This window comes from Aethina tumida, chromosome 5 (assembly GCF_024364675.1).
Source record: "Aethina tumida isolate Nest 87 chromosome 5, icAetTumi1.1, whole genome shotgun sequence".
NCBI lineage: Eukaryota > Metazoa > Arthropoda > Insecta > Coleoptera > Nitidulidae > Aethina > Aethina tumida.
In genome coordinates this window covers 13227035-13242698 of record NC_065439.1, presented here as the reverse complement: position 1 = coordinate 13242698, position 15664 = coordinate 13227035, and the positions used below count along the sequence as shown (strand labels likewise).

The following is a 15664-nucleotide window of genomic DNA, read 5'->3' as shown; positions in this document are numbered from 1 at the left end:
CCGAAATGTCAGTCTTGCAAGATGGCGAACGTGCGTGACAGCGACACTTCGTTGTGGCTTCACAATAAACTCGGAATTTCGAACGATTCCTGGACCGGCGGTTCGATATGTTCGCAACTAAACGCGGAAGTTTTAAGGAACATAAAGGACTGTTTTCCAGATCTGCAGACGCAGGTCAAGCTGAAATTGTTATTAAGTTTTTTCCATATCCCGCGCAGGAATCTCGAAGAGGTATGTTTATGTTTATTGCGAGGTAATCAGTGTGTTTCCATCCTTGTCGGTCGCGCGCGTTGAAGAGGCGAGCCGCTCCAGACGTCTATCGCGGATTAATCACGGTCTTGTGTTGTAAATAATGCATTTTTTCAGTGGAAAATCGAACTGGAGCAAATTTTGGAGGTGGCGATGGCCGATTCCGAGTTGTGGGTGTGCATGTTGGCCGACACGTTAAAAACCTATCCCTCGACTGGTTCCCTAAACACCGAAATATCGGAACTGGATGAGGTACGACCCATATTCACAGACCTGGTCTCGGACCTTCGTAGGTTGGTCCGCAAGCAAAATGAACAGAACGTCTTACCAATGGAATGCCATTACCTCAACAAGGCGGCCCTCGTTTCAGTCGTAAGTGTTTGTGTATAATTAGCGTGTGTCACAATTTGATGAGCGTCTATTTTCTGAAGGTTGGAAACAAGCCAGAACCCATTAAGCATTTCACGCTGAAGAAACGCCCGAAGTCCGCACTGCTGAGGGCTGATTTGCTCCAGAAGTCGTCAGATGCCGCATCGAATCTCAAAAAGTCTTCCGCACCTGTCATACCGGTCAGGTCTAGGGGTATGCCCCGCAAAATGACTGACACAAGTAAATAAATGTTTATATATCCGTATTCTGGTATGTAATGTTAATAAATTTTAGCCCCATTGAAGGGAATTCCAAGCAGAGTGCCAACCTCTGGTTTCCGCACTTCTGGCCTCAATGGCACGATGAACAGCAGACCGTCACTGACGCGACCACCAGCAGGTCGAAAAGAGGGTGGCGTGAAACTGCTCGAGATATCTGATCAACCGCTTGGTTACGCGGCTGCTAAAAAACGGAAGAAGATGCAAGGTAGCAATGTTTATTTATCAGAATTTCACGTGATTACTACATTATATTTTGTACCTTTGTTGCAGAAATGGAAGACGCAAAGAAGGCAACGGAGAATGCCGGTCAACAGAATCAACCTGCTGCTGGTGCTACGACTCCCGATTACGCGGCTGGTTTATCTACGACACCCGCTTATGCACCTGCTACGCCACAGCCTACAGTTACTCCTGCAGGTTGGTTCTTGTTTTTTCTAATACACATTATATATACTGGTACACTGTTGGATTTTTGTTAATTTTTACTTTTGTAACAGAGTTCGAAACACAAAATCACACAATTTATGTTCAATAATTTCTAATGTCTATGTATTTTCAGATTCGTTGCGTTCTAATAATTGGTTTGGCAGTGGAAAATTATTGATTTTGCCAGAATTAAAATTTAAGGATCAGCCTCAAACAAAGACATTCATTGTCAGTCGCAAGAAGCCCAAGAAACTCACTTTTCCTGGTTAATAAAATTTTTGATCTCTTCAATTTATAAAAAATTGGATGTCGACGGTAAAAACTGCCTAAAACAAAACCGTGATTTTGTTCTCAAATATCAAAATTAAACAAACATTTTTTGAAGGAGTAAAAAATTGTTGAAAATGGCAAAATCACTATTTGAGCTGGATTCAAATAATGACAGACATTGTCAATCTCAGGAAACCTAATTTTTCTTGTTAGAAAAGGTTACAATCTCCTTTAATTATAAAAAAAATGCTATGCTAAAAACAAAAATGTCATTTAGATCTCAAACGATAAAAATATTAAAGTGATATTAACACACTATAAGCGGGTCTGGTAAAAATACCCGTCTCGAGAACTGTTGATTATTAGCGGGCCGGGTAAATTTTACCTTTTTGAATGTACTTACTTTAAAAGCAGGCTAAGATAATTTTACACTATTGATTTACATACGGAACTGAAAAAATTATCTCTTATTTTTTGTTATCATTCAACAACTTAGTTTGGACTGTTTTGCTACCCGCCTATAGTGTGTTATCATTCTTTCTAGGTAAAAACGGTGTTTACTTTACTGTTGGGGTTTATAGGTCTACGTTTGTTGAAATTATTTCCTGACGTTTCCCCAGCATGAGTGGCTAGCATCTTCAAATGTCAGACACGAACGAAATCATGGCTCTGCAGATGCTAATCTCTTGTGGTTGCAAAACCTCAGGAAATAATTCCAACAAACGTAGACCTATAAACCCAAATAAATATTTCTTATTAATAATATTTACTACCTTGTTTATTTATAAAAAATGGTATTACAGAAACAGAACTTTGATTTTGTTCTCAAATATTAAAATTAACATTTTTTGAAGAATTAAAAGGAGTTGGGGTTGACAAAATTAATGTTTAAGTTTGATTCAAATAATGTCATTCATTGTCAATCTCAGGAAACCTATTTTTTCTTGTTATGTTTTCTGTTTACAATCTCCTTTATTTGCAAAAAATGCTATGCCAAGATAAAAAATGTGATTTAGTTCACAAATACTGAGACAGAATTGAAAGAACAACAGCAATTTGTTTTTTCTTCTTGAAATTATTAAGTATTTATCACACTTTAAAAATATTAAAATTTAAATAAGACATTGTTTACTGATTAATCATTTTCTCCAGCTTCATCTACATCAGTACTGACCACAACGCCTGCCACCCCACAAACCGCCGTACAGTCGCCCACGACCAACACGGCGACAGCTGCGGCGACGTCCGTCACGACCGCCCAGATCGTGACGGCAGTGGCGGCCGCACCTCAGACTCAGTTCGTAACCGCGGCGGTGGCACAACAGGCGACGATGCGACCGGTGCCTCCGTTACTGGCGACGGCGACCGGCACCAGGACCACCACCGCGGTGATAGCACCGGATCAACCAGCAGCGGCCGCGGTCAGTGCCGTCATCGGCCAGGTGGTGGGCACGTCGCCGATGGTGATGGCGCAGCGGTCTGCGCAGGCGGCCGTGCCGACAGTCACACAAATCAGGATTCAGCCCCAGCCGCCGGCAGCGAATGCGTTGCAGAGGAGAGGTCTTGCCCTCACGGTAGGTCGGTTGTAGAATGATAATAACTTGTTTGACTCACGTTTGTTATTGGTTTTAGAGAGAACAAATGTTGGAAGCTCAGGATATGTTCAGGACGGCGAACAAGGTTACGCGTCCCGAGAAGGCGCTCATTCTCGGTTTCATGGCGGGGTCGCGGGACAACCCGTGTCCACATCTCGGCAACATAGTGACGATAAAACTGTCGGAGGATCAGGAGAATGTGATGCAACAGGACGACACGTACGTGACCATGATGGTCGAAACTCATTTCCAGATGAACTACAACAACGGAGAATGGAAGCGGATAAAGAAGTACAGACATATCGAGAATACAGTGGACCAATTGCCTGCAAACACGGTGACACCAGCGATTGTTTGATAAAAGTAGAAACATGCGACATAATGCGCTTCCAGATTTTAGTAGATACTGTTATACTCACAATGGATTTGAGTGATCTCACATCTGAGCTTTGTTTGGTGGAGTATTATTATCCTTATATTATGCTTTTTGCGTCGTACAGAATTTTATTTGAGTTTATGACTTGTATAGGTAATTACAAGAGGATGTTCACCAAAAGAGTATATAACTCTACATTTTTTGTACAAATTTGACTGATACAGTTCGTTTTATGGAGTGCAAACTATTGGAATAATATATGCGATATATTTTTAACAATTAAGTATAGAATACGAGATGCTTTACAAACTGTTTCTAGGCAGAATTAATTGTAATGTTGGAAGATGCAAATTATATTTACTGAAGTTGTACAGGTTTTTTTTTTTATTTTCATCAGATATTTATTATACAAACGATAATTAGTTACATTACATGAAGTTTTACAAATTTAAGTGTTCACAACTACGCTAAATTTTTGTTACGATTTACTGTGAATATATAAGTGTATATATTGTTAAGCAAATAAAAATATTTTTTAATAATTTGATTTAGTTTTTTAATTGTTTCCCAATACTCTTATTCCATCTCTTATATGAATTTATAGAAAAATACTTTCCAAATATGGAAAAGAACTGATTTATTAATTGAAATATGTTTTTAATATTATTTTTAATAATTTTCCAGATTTAAAAAATTATTAAAAAAAAGTTGTTTTTTTTAATACAAAGACGTTTTTTCTGGTTTCACAATATTCTTGTTCAAACATTTTGAATCTTTCAGATTAAATTAATAATTACAGAGAATTAATTTGCTTTAAAATAAAAATGTTATATTAATTTTAAAGAAGAAATATGTTTTAAAATAATGAATTTAAAGTTACTTAGTTTTTTAATCGTTTTGCAATATGATTGTTCAAATAGTTTGACTATTATTGAAAAATTCAAATTTTCAGATTGAAAAAAGAAAATGTGCTGTTCGATGAACAGCAGACCGTCACTGACGCGACCGCCAGCAGGTCGAAAAGAGGGTGGCGTAAAACTTCTCGAGATATCTGAACCTCTTGGTTACGCGGCTGCTAAAAAACGGAAGAAGATGCAAGGTAGCAACGTTTATTTATCAGAATTTCACGTTGTTACTTCATTATATTTTGTATCTTTGTTGCAGAAATGGAAGACGCAAAAAAGGCAACGGAGAATGCCGGTCAACAGTCAACCTGCTGCTGGTGCTACTACTCCGACGCGGCTGGTTTATCTATGTTCTTGTTTTTTCTAATAAACATTATATATACTGGTATACTATTCGATTTTTATTAATTTCTACTTTTGTACAGAGTTCGAAACACAAAATCACACAATTTATGTTCAATAATTTCTAATGTCTATGTATTTTCAGATTCGTTGCATTCTAATAATTGGTTTGGCTGTGAAAAATTATTGATTTTGCCAGAATTAAACTTTAAGGATCAGCCTCAAACAAAGACATTCATTGTCAATCGCAAGAATCTAATTTTTCTTGTTAAAAAAGGTTACAACCTTTATTTATGCTATGCCAAAAACAAAAATGATAATAAAAATATAATAATTTTATTTAGTTTTTTAACTGTTATGCAATATCCCTGTTCAAACATTTTGTTGTTATTGAAAAATACTTTTCAAATCTAATAAATAAAAATATTTTATTAATTTTAAAGATGTTTTAAATTAATTAAATGATTAATATTTAATAATTTTATCTGGATTTTTAACTATAATGTTCAATCATTTTAAATTTATAGAAACATACTTTTTAGATTTTAAAACATAAATATATCTTATTAATTCTATTGAAAAAATATGTATTAAAATAATTTAAAAAATATTTTAAAATTATTTTTCTTTAGCTTTTTAATTGTTTTGAAATGTAATCCGCAAATATACTGAAGTACTTTTCGGATTTGAAAAAATAAAAATGGTTTATTAATTTTATAAAAGAAGTATGTTTAAAATAATTAAAATAATTTTTAATATTAATTTTATTTAGATATATAATTCTTTTTAAATGTTCTTGTCAAACATTTTGAGCTTACAGAAGATTACTTTTCAAATTTGAGAAAATAAAAGGGTTTTAATGTTTTTAATTATTTGAATATATATATATATATATATATACTTTTCAAATTTGAAGAAAAACATATTTTATTATTTAGTTTTTAAATTATTTTGATTGAATTATTAACATTTTGAACTTACAGAAAGATAATTGTCAGATTTGAAAATGTAAAATATTTTATTAATTAAAAAAAATATTTTTTAATAATTAATTTAATATTCAGATTTTAATAGATTTTCAATATTCTTTTTCAAGCATTTTAAATTTATTGAAAAATATTTTTGAACTTTGAAAAATTAAAAATATTTTATCATTTTAAGAAAGAAATGTTTAAATATAATTTAAAAATATTTATTAAGATTTTATTAAGAATTTTAATTGTTTTGCTATAATCTTGTTCAAATATTTTGAACTTAATAATATTCAAATTTGAAAAAATAATAATATTTTATTAATATGTTTTAAAATAATTTAACAAATAGGTTTTAATAAGTTGATTTACATTTTTAATAGTTTTGAGATGTTTTTGTCAAATAGTTTGAACTTACAGGAAAATACTTTTTAAATTAGAATAATAAAATAATTGTTATATTTGAAAAAATAAAAGTATTTTGTTACTTTTAAAGAAAAATAATTTAAAAAATGTTTTTAAACAATTTTATTCAGATTTCTAATTGTTTTGCAATATTTGTTTAAAGCAACAAGATTAGATACATTTGAAACAAGTGCTTTAAAAAATTTAAATTACATGAATATATATGTTTAGTCGAGACACGAATCAAAGTTCTCTTTACGTGGTTCACAGTTCGACCGTGGGATGGCGCCAGGCGGTCAACCCACGTAGTCGCGTGTTTACATGTTGTTTGGCAAGATGTAGACACAATCTATCATTTAACAAATCTTAAGAAAACACATTCAACAGGCTGACAGTACGTTTCGACACAGTGGTTGCGCGATAACTAAAGCGTTTGAAAAAAATATATATATACATAGTTAAAAAGTTCGGTGGTTGTGAAGTTGGTCCGGTCGCGCGGAAGAGTTGCATAGTTTCGTGGTGTGTGTCGGTGGTACGGACGGAAAATGAGTTCAGCAAACCAAGAAAGTTGTATTTGAAAACTTGATAAAAGTTATTTAAATAATTATGTTTACTTATAACGATATGATAAAATTAAAATAAGTGAGTGTGGTGGCGAGTTGAAAAAAAAAAAGAATAAATATAAATAAATAAAAATAAATTGATAAGTGTGACGACGGACTGGATAAGGAATGGTTGAATGGGATGTTTGAGATTGTTTTAAAATTTTGAAAGTGAAATTCGTACGTTTCCTTAGAAAGTTCGGTGCGGGTTCGAAGGAAGCAACTCAAGCCGACTCAATTTTGATTTGACGATAATATAATCGCACGCAGCGGGTCACTGTGCAAATGTATAATGTTCAAATTGTGCGGTAAATAAAACATTCACACACACAGTGTTTTTATCTCTATTGCAAACAACCAAGTTTAAAAATAGCCAGCCAACTATTTATTAGTAAAGTGTTAAATCACGTGAAATAAGAATAATTATCGTCTCTGCACTAAAAAATTCGGATTACACAAAGCTGTACCGTACACGCAGTGTACCCACTGTTGGATTTTTAAACACATGGTAAGTTCACTTCTGACTTTAAAACTATTTAAATTAGGACCATAGTTTAAGTTTATTTTTGTCGCCAAGGTCATTTTCTAAACTCCGGTTTTAAAATTTTATCGTACTATTTTATTGACCTCTCTTGTTCCAACCATTTTCAAAATACACGTGTACGTAAATAACCATTTATAACACCTATTAATATTCTATATCTATTCATTTACGTTACCGATAATTGCTTTTTCTATTTTAACATCGTACCGTACTCCTAATGATCTTATAAAACCTACTCCGATGTTACAAAAGTACTTCGATATTACTGGGTATTATCTGGGATTATTAAAAATCATTAGCAAACGGACGAATTCATAAAACTTCTTATTAGATTTACACCATATACAATTGTTAAAGGGAGAAAAATCAAAGCAAATTCGTCTTAATCTGCAAATATATCTACCAATTAAAAACACATCAAAGAACACATTAACATTTTAATTTTCAAAATCTTATTGGAAAGAATAATATGTATTTTTGCATAGATTTATTCATGAATTGCTAAAAATATATAATAAATTCATCCTAAAATAGGAGAAAGAATAAATCAATTTCAAAATTTCTTATTGGATTTGCTAGTTTCCTATCGACACGTCAAAATATCCACTAGTTAAATCTACATGAGATGTCAAATTTGCCTTTTTAACATCTTGTGAAGGGAATAAGTTAAATTTTTGTATGGAGCTGTTGATAGATATTAGTTTTTAAAAATCGTGTACAAATTAGTTTTAAAATAGATGTAATAATAAAACAATTATAAAAATTGTCATTGATTTTATTCCTTGAATTTATATTAAAATGTGATAATCGAAGAAAATTCTCGAAACTTACTTTTTACGTCTTAACAAAATTAAATAACTACTAATTAAATGTACACAATAGATTTACGTTTTTATAAAGAACTCACTTATCAAAATTGTAATTTTTAAAAAGTTGTTTGGAACTAGCATTTTATATTTTTATACAGTAATACTGATAAAGATTGATTATTGAATATTATGTACAAATTAATTTTTGTATACTTATATTAATATAAGTAAAATGTTTTGTTAGTTTTATTTGTTGACACAAACTAATTAAATTTACATAATAATTTGAAAAAGACTTAATGAAAATCGTCAATGTTACATATTTTACGAATATTTTGTACCTCTGTGTTGTAGACAAAAATTTTACAACAGGTGAAATAATAAAGCAATAGTAAAATTTCTTACTCTATTAATTTCTCTTACATTTATTAAAATACGAGAACAAATTGTTGCCGTATAATATTTTAAAAAGACTTGATTAAACTGAATAGTTTCTGTTTCTGCAGCGTTGTAGATATATAAATCAGAGTTAATAATAGGTGAAATAATAAACTAATAATAATTTTCTTTCAGTTTCATTCTTTTCCATTTATTGAAATAGGAGGATCAGGATGAAACTGTAAAAAATTCAATTTTCAGAAATCTTATTAGAATAAATTTATTTTTATCAGCTGCGTTATATAGACGAAAACTGTTCACATATTAGTATTAAAATAAGGGATAACCATTGTAAAATATTTTTTACACAATTATTAAAATAAGAAAATTTGGGAACTTTGATTTTTAATTTTTAACACGAAAAATATTTGCTAATTAAATTTACATAAAAATATTTTCAATATTGCAATTTTTAAAGATTGTATTGGAAGGAATAGTTTGTGTTGTGGGTAGAAAAACATTATCTACAAATTAGTCTTAAAACAGATAAATTAATAAAATTTCTTATTCAATTTATTTTTCTGATTTTTAATAAAATGTGGAAATCCAATAACTTCTTCATTTTTCTCTTGTTACCATTTGATATTTTAAAAAGTGGAGATGAAACTGTAAAAAGTTCAATTATTAAATGTCTTATTGGAACTCATAATTTATAATTTTACGTGGTGTTGTGGATTAGTCCTGAAATATAAAAAATAGTTTATATTTTTGCAATGTTGTAACATAATAATAAACCAATAATAATTATAATAATAATAATTTTCTTTCAATTTTAATCTTTTCCGTTTATTAAAATGTGAGAATCAAAAAATCCTTCAATTTTTCATTTTATTATAGAATATTTTAAGAAATCTGATGAAATTATAAAGACTTCAATTTTTGAATATTTAATTGGAACGAATATTTTATGATTTTGTATATTGTTATTGATAGACAATAACAATTTACAAGTTAATCCTGAAATATGAGATATAATTAATCAATTATAAAATTTCCTGTTGGTAATATTTTTGAATTTATTTCAAAATGTAATAATCAAAGAAAATTCTCGAAACTTTTACGTATTAACAAGCAAAAATATCTACAAATTAAATAATAATGTTAAGGTTTTAACAACATAATTGATCTAAGTACCATATATAAAATATTCCTTACTTAAATTTACTTAAAATTTTATTAGTTTATGTTTTTACAGTGGTGTAGATAGACTAATTTTAATATAGATGAAATTATAAATCAATTATAATTATAATAATAATTTTCTTTCACTTTCATTATTTTCCATTTATTAAAAGGAGAGAATCAATTCAAAATGCTTTAACTTTTCTTCTTATTATAAGAGTTTTTAAAAAGATCCGATGAAATCGTAAAAATTTCAATTTTTGAAAGTCTAATTGGGATAATTTTGCATATTTTTATTGATAGACAAAATTAATTACAAATTAATCCTGAAGTATGACGCATAATTAAAAAATTATTGGTATTATTCTATAAACTTATAATAATATAATTTTTTATTAATATTAAAGTTTTAACGTGATTTAATATTTTAAACAAGGAATTTATATTTTACACAGTATTATTTGATAGGTCCAATAACAGAACAAGTATAAAAAATAATATTATTGATGTATATTAAAATAATTAAAAATTTAAAAAAAGAAACAATCATGAATATATTTGTTTTGTTTCTTGCATATTCATTAAAATGTGGAAATCGAAGGAATTATAGGCATCTTCGAACTTTGCGTTTTACGTTTTAATACGTAAAATATCTATTAATTAAATTTACATAGACACTTTTAACACTTTAAAAAGACATGATGAAACACGTCAAAATTACAATTTTAAAAAACCTTATTGTAATGAATAATTTATATTTTTGTATGATGTCCGTTGACATAAATTTATGTTTAATATTTATCAATATTAGCACGTACATGTAGTAAAATTAATTTTAAATACACGTTTTCCAATTAAATATTTTCTGTATAGAAAAGTCGAATTGAATTATGGTTGTCCAATAACTTTTTAACAAACTGACCTACATTAATCAAGTTTGAACACTTTGTAACATTTACAGTCGTTTAAATATAATTTCATTTGGTACAACATTAAAGGAACAAAACAATAAACCAGAATTATTTTATATTAACCTAATTAATAACTCTGGATTTGTCGATTGGACATAAAAATGTCTTACCCGACAAACAACTCGAAATGTTTTTGCTTAGATGGTTTTTCGCCATATTAGTACAACGTTCAAATCAATATGGTGAACAAATATAACGAAATTTTGGCTTATTCACAAGTTTCCCGTATCAATTCGTGCGAACGGACACCTGTAAATTCCAGGAAATTCAAATTCCCTCAGAACGCGCTTAATTCGTTCCAGGTTTTCGTCGACTTTGTGTCTCGACACTTATTAACAGTCCCATCGTATCGAAACGGGATGTACCCAGTTTTGCATCGACGATTCGTTTTCGTATGCCGACGAACAAAGACGTGTTGGGTCCGTTGCTTTGGTCTGGCTGCTATTTTTCGCCTCATCGGTTTTATTTTTAGGTGTACTGTGTACCTAATTTCTGAATTCCGAATGGATTTTGTGCGACTGATTCATTATTTATTGGCATATAGATATAGAATAATAACGTGTATTCGATTAAATCACTTTTACGACCCGTTGTTCGTGTGCTCATTTTTGATTGATTAGATTTGTAATCGTTGGTTCGGGATTAATAGGATTATTGGGCGGGATGATAAAAACTTGTGGAAATTACCGTTATGATAAGTTATATGCAGGGAATCGTAGATGAGGTAGGTGTCTTTGGATGTTAGCAGGATTTCCTAAGGGGTAAAAGCTAATATGAACAACAGCAACACCGCAAACAATATTTTGATGTCTATGAGCGTTTCAGAAATAACTACAAAAACTGGCATATAAAATATTTCGCAATTAATCAAAATATAGTTGTATCACGAACTATATATTTTTGGAAAACTTTATTTTTTTTATATATTGCAAATACAAATTCAAAATTCAATTATTCTATTTGAAATAAGAAAGTTGAGCGTATCATCTTCTATTATTTGGCAAACTTATTATTAACGGATGTTAACAACTGATAATTTATTTGAAATGTATATGTAATAAGTTTTGGGTTAATATCTGTGAATATAAAATTTTCATTTAAGAAACATAAATAAAATAAATTATCAATTTTGTTTCGTAAATAACAATATATGAAATAAAACAGTTGTACATATTACCTCAAATTTTTTCAAATATTTGTAAAATAATTATATTATAACTTATCATTAACGTATCTTAATCAATGATATTTTGTTTGAAAATTAATATTTATGTCATACATTTTGGGCAGGTGTAAGTAAATATAAAGTTTACTTTTATTAGTTACACCATCTTTATGTCATAGACAACAATATTTATTATCTCGATTTTTTTAGAAAGATTGATATATTTTTGGAAAACTTGATTTTATTTTGACATTTTAAAGGCAAATTCTGTCATTTTCTATTTGAAATAAAACAACTGCACATATTATCTCGAATTTTTTCAAATATTTAGAAAATAATATTTTTATACATGAATATGTTAATACTATTAAATATGACATTTGACAAATTTAATATTAACGTATCATAAACAATGATATTTTGTTTGAAAATTAATAACTATGTCTCATTTTTTGGGTAGGTGTGTGTGAAAATAAAATTTATTTTTTGAAAGCATAAGTAAAATAAAGTTACACCATTTTTGTTTCGTAGACAACAATATTTATTGTCTATTGTTATATGTTAGATTTGGAAAATAATATTGTTATACATGAATATGTTAATACTATTAAATATGACATTTGACAAACTTAATATTAACGTATCTTTAACAATGATATTTTGTTTGAAAATATCTCATTTTTTGGGTGGGTGTTTGTGAATATAAAATTTATTTTTTGAAAGCACAAATAAAATATATTATCAGTTACGCCATCTTTATTTTATAGACAACAATATTTAATATCTCAATTTTTTTAGAAATATTGTTATATCTTAGTTAAAGATAATTTAAAACACTACCAATTTATATGATTTTGGCAAACTTGATTTTATTTTGACATTTTAAAGATTTTAAAGATAAATTCAGTCATATTTTTTATTTGAAATAAAATAATTACACAAATTATTAATTATTTTGTTTGAAAATTAATAATTATATCAAATATTTTGGAGAGATGTGAGAGAATATAAAATTTGCTTTTTGAAAAGATAAATAAAATAAATTATCAGTTACACCATCTTTGTTTCGTAAACAACAATATTTATTATCTCGATTTTTTATGAATATTGTTATACCTTAGCTAAAGATAATTTAAAATATTATATATTTTTGAAAAACCTGATTTTATTTTGACTTAAGGATAAATTCAGTCATACTTTCTATTTGAAATAAAATATTTGCACATATTATCACGAAATTTTTCAAATATTTGGTAAATGATATTTTTATACATGAATATGTTAATACTATTAACTATGACATTTGACAACTTAATATTAACGTATCTTAAACAATGATATTTTCTATAAAAATTAACAACTATTTTGTGTGTGTGTGAATATAAAATTTATTTTTTGAATGTAACAATATTTATTATCTCATTTTTTTAGAAATATTGTTATATAATTTAAAACACTACAAAATTATGTATTTTTGGAAAACTTTTATTTTGACATTTTAAAGACAAAATATTTTCTATTCGAAATAAAACAATTTCACATATTATCTCGAAATTTTTGATATTTTTTATTTTGTGTTTAAAATAAAACAGTTAAAAAGCATAAATAAAATAATTTATCAGTTACGCATTTTTTTTTTTTCGTAGACAAAAATATTTATTATATTGATTCTTTTTTAGAAATATTGTTATATCTTAACTAAAGATAATTTAAAACACTACAATATTATATTTTTTAAAGTTATTATATTAATGTATAGTCTCCATTAAAAAAGATTTACATATTAATTAATTATTATATCTTAACATTTTTATGTAATATATATATATATATATATATATATATATATATATATATATATATATATATATATAGCTGTTGGGCTGAAAAGTCCGTAGGTTAGCATAGAAAAAATCTTTTTTTTTTATAGAATTTGATTTAATTATTCAATATTGTTGCCTTCGAGGACGATACAACGATTATAGTGGTCATACAATTTTTCTATACCATTTTTATAATACGATTTGCCTTTAGCTTCAAAATAGACTGGAGTCCACTCGGCTGACTGTTGGTTGGACTCCGCTGTGAAATGATGGAGCCATGTTTCATCCATTGTTACATATCGACGCAAAAATTCGGGTTTATTACGATTAAACAGCTCCAAACACTGCTCAGAATCATCAATTCGATGTTGTCTTTGGTCGATTGTTTCGTAAAAAAAATGAACTTTGGTACTTATGTCAGTTAGTTATACTACATTTTGTCTGAAAATACCCGTAACAGTTAAATACAGTCGATTTGGGACACCCCGTGTATTTAATATATTTAAATAAATATCTTGGAAGCTAAATTAAATATAACTCAAGTTGAATATTAAACAAATTTTTGTAAATTAAACTTCGGAAGGAAACGGGGATTAATAAAATTTCAGCGAGTATGTTTCCATGTCGGTTTCGGAATGAAGCCTTTGGGTAAACACGGTTTTACACGTCGCTAAAATGCGAAAATAACTCCGCCGATGAGTTTTCTCGTTCATGGTGATTTAGATGCTGCGAATGCGGCGCACAATTAATATTTTTCCTTGCCCCTAAGGATTGTTTATTGTACGGCATTTTGCCGGCAAAGGTATTTTTAAGCTTCAATTAATTTATTTGAAATTAAGTCTAATTGGAATGTTTATCAGCGTGCAGTTCGTAGAAGCCCCGGGAAATGTCAAGAACTGAAGGAAAATAAATAACTTACTTTTAATTATGGTCGTTAATAATTTAAAATCACCGAATATTTTTTTTCTATATTAAATATTTTTTTGTATAGAAAAGAAATTAAATTTCCAAATTATAAAAAGAAAAAAATGCTTTTCTTCATTGTACACGTAATTAAATAAGAAAATCAAGGAAAATATTTTAGATAGGGAGACTATCTTTAGAAAAACATTAACGTTTTGCACTTATAAACAAATTTTACTTTATACAATTCCTAAAAATATTCTTTTTATATATTAAAAAAATACATAATTTTTGGCGGATATTAAAATATGGGGATTAAGTATAAGAGACTCTATATTATAACAAGAATTTATTAAAATACTGTAAAATAGCCATTCTGGAGTTTTGTTGATACACAAACATAAATTAGTCTTATGAGAGACACATTTTTTTTAGCTTTTGAAGCTTTAAATAAGCGAGATATAACACAGAATTGTAATTATTAACAATCATATTTTGAACAAATAATTTATAATTAATTACTAAATTATATTTAATTTATATTGATCGAAAAATAAGAAAAAATAATAGTTTCCTTCGTTGTACACTTAGTTAAATAAGAAAATTAACAAAAATAATTTAGATACTAACTTTAGAGAAACATTAACACTTTGCAATTCTAGACAAAATTTTACTTTATAAAATGTTTCTAAAAATATTGTTTATGTATATTAAATTAAAGAAATTTATAATTTTTGGTGGATATTTAAAAAATGAGGATTAACTTTAAGAAACATTTCTAAATTTTAGAGAAAATTTTACTCCAAATAATTTTTAGAACTGGTGTATACATATTTCATTTTTCTGGAGCCATTCTGCAGTTTTGTAGATAGACAAAAGTCATTCATAAATTAGTCTTATGAGAGAAACATTTTTTCTAGCTTTTCAAGCTTTAAATAAGCGAAATACGACACAAAATTGTAATTATTAACAATCATATTCTGAACAAATAATTTATAATTAATTAATAACTTATATTTAATTATATATTAATCGTAAAATAGAAAAAAATAATGGTTTTCTTCGTTGTACACTTAGTTAAATAAGAAAATTAAGAAA

The 15664-nt window shown here is 28.1% G+C and overlaps 2 protein-coding genes and 1 long non-coding RNA gene across 4 annotated transcripts in view; all 3 read left to right on the top strand.

Annotated features, from left to right (window-relative positions):
* The first annotated feature begins 13 nt into the window (after window positions 1–13).
* LOC109600829 (negative elongation factor A) lies at window positions 14–4113 on the top strand. The gene is made up of 7 exons (XM_020017021.2): window positions 14–231; window positions 367–621; window positions 681–858; window positions 913–1104; window positions 1170–1316; window positions 2748–3169; window positions 3228–4113. Exons 1-7 carry the CDS (start codon window positions 22–24, stop codon window positions 3546–3548), a joined length of 1725 nt encoding a protein of 574 aa, XP_019872580.2. The 5' UTR covers window positions 14–21; the 3' UTR covers window positions 3549–4113.
* A 473-nt stretch (window positions 4114–4586) lies between these two features.
* LOC126265660 (uncharacterized) lies at window positions 4587–4861 on the top strand. The gene is made up of 2 exons (XR_007548159.1): window positions 4587–4665; window positions 4731–4861. It is a non-coding gene; the product is annotated as an uncharacterized LOC126265660 (long non-coding RNA).
* Window positions 4862–6593: 1732 nt separating this feature from the next.
* LOC109600831 (receptor-type guanylate cyclase Gyc76C-like) overlaps window positions 6594–15664 on the top strand; it is an 85879-nt gene continuing 76808 nt past the window's right edge. For both annotated transcript variants that reach the window (XM_049968270.1, XM_020017023.2), the window contains exon 1: window positions 6594–7299. The gene's annotated coding sequence lies outside the window, so the exon portion shown is untranslated. The remainder of the gene's footprint in view (window positions 7300–15664) is intronic.

Bases quoted from the DNA above. Each gene is read 5' to 3' on its own strand.
- LOC109600829 (XM_020017021.2), top strand. From the start codon at position 22: ATGGCGAACGTGCGTGACAGCGACACTTCGTTGTGGCTTCACAATAAA. The intron at 622-680 runs GTAAGTGTTTGT...TATTTTCTGAAG, and splicing joins AGGCGGCCCTCGTTTCAGTC to GTTGGAAACAAGCCAGAACC. The intron at 859-912 runs GTAAATAAATGT...AATAAATTTTAG, and splicing joins CCGCAAAATGACTGACACAA to CCCCATTGAAGGGAATTCCA.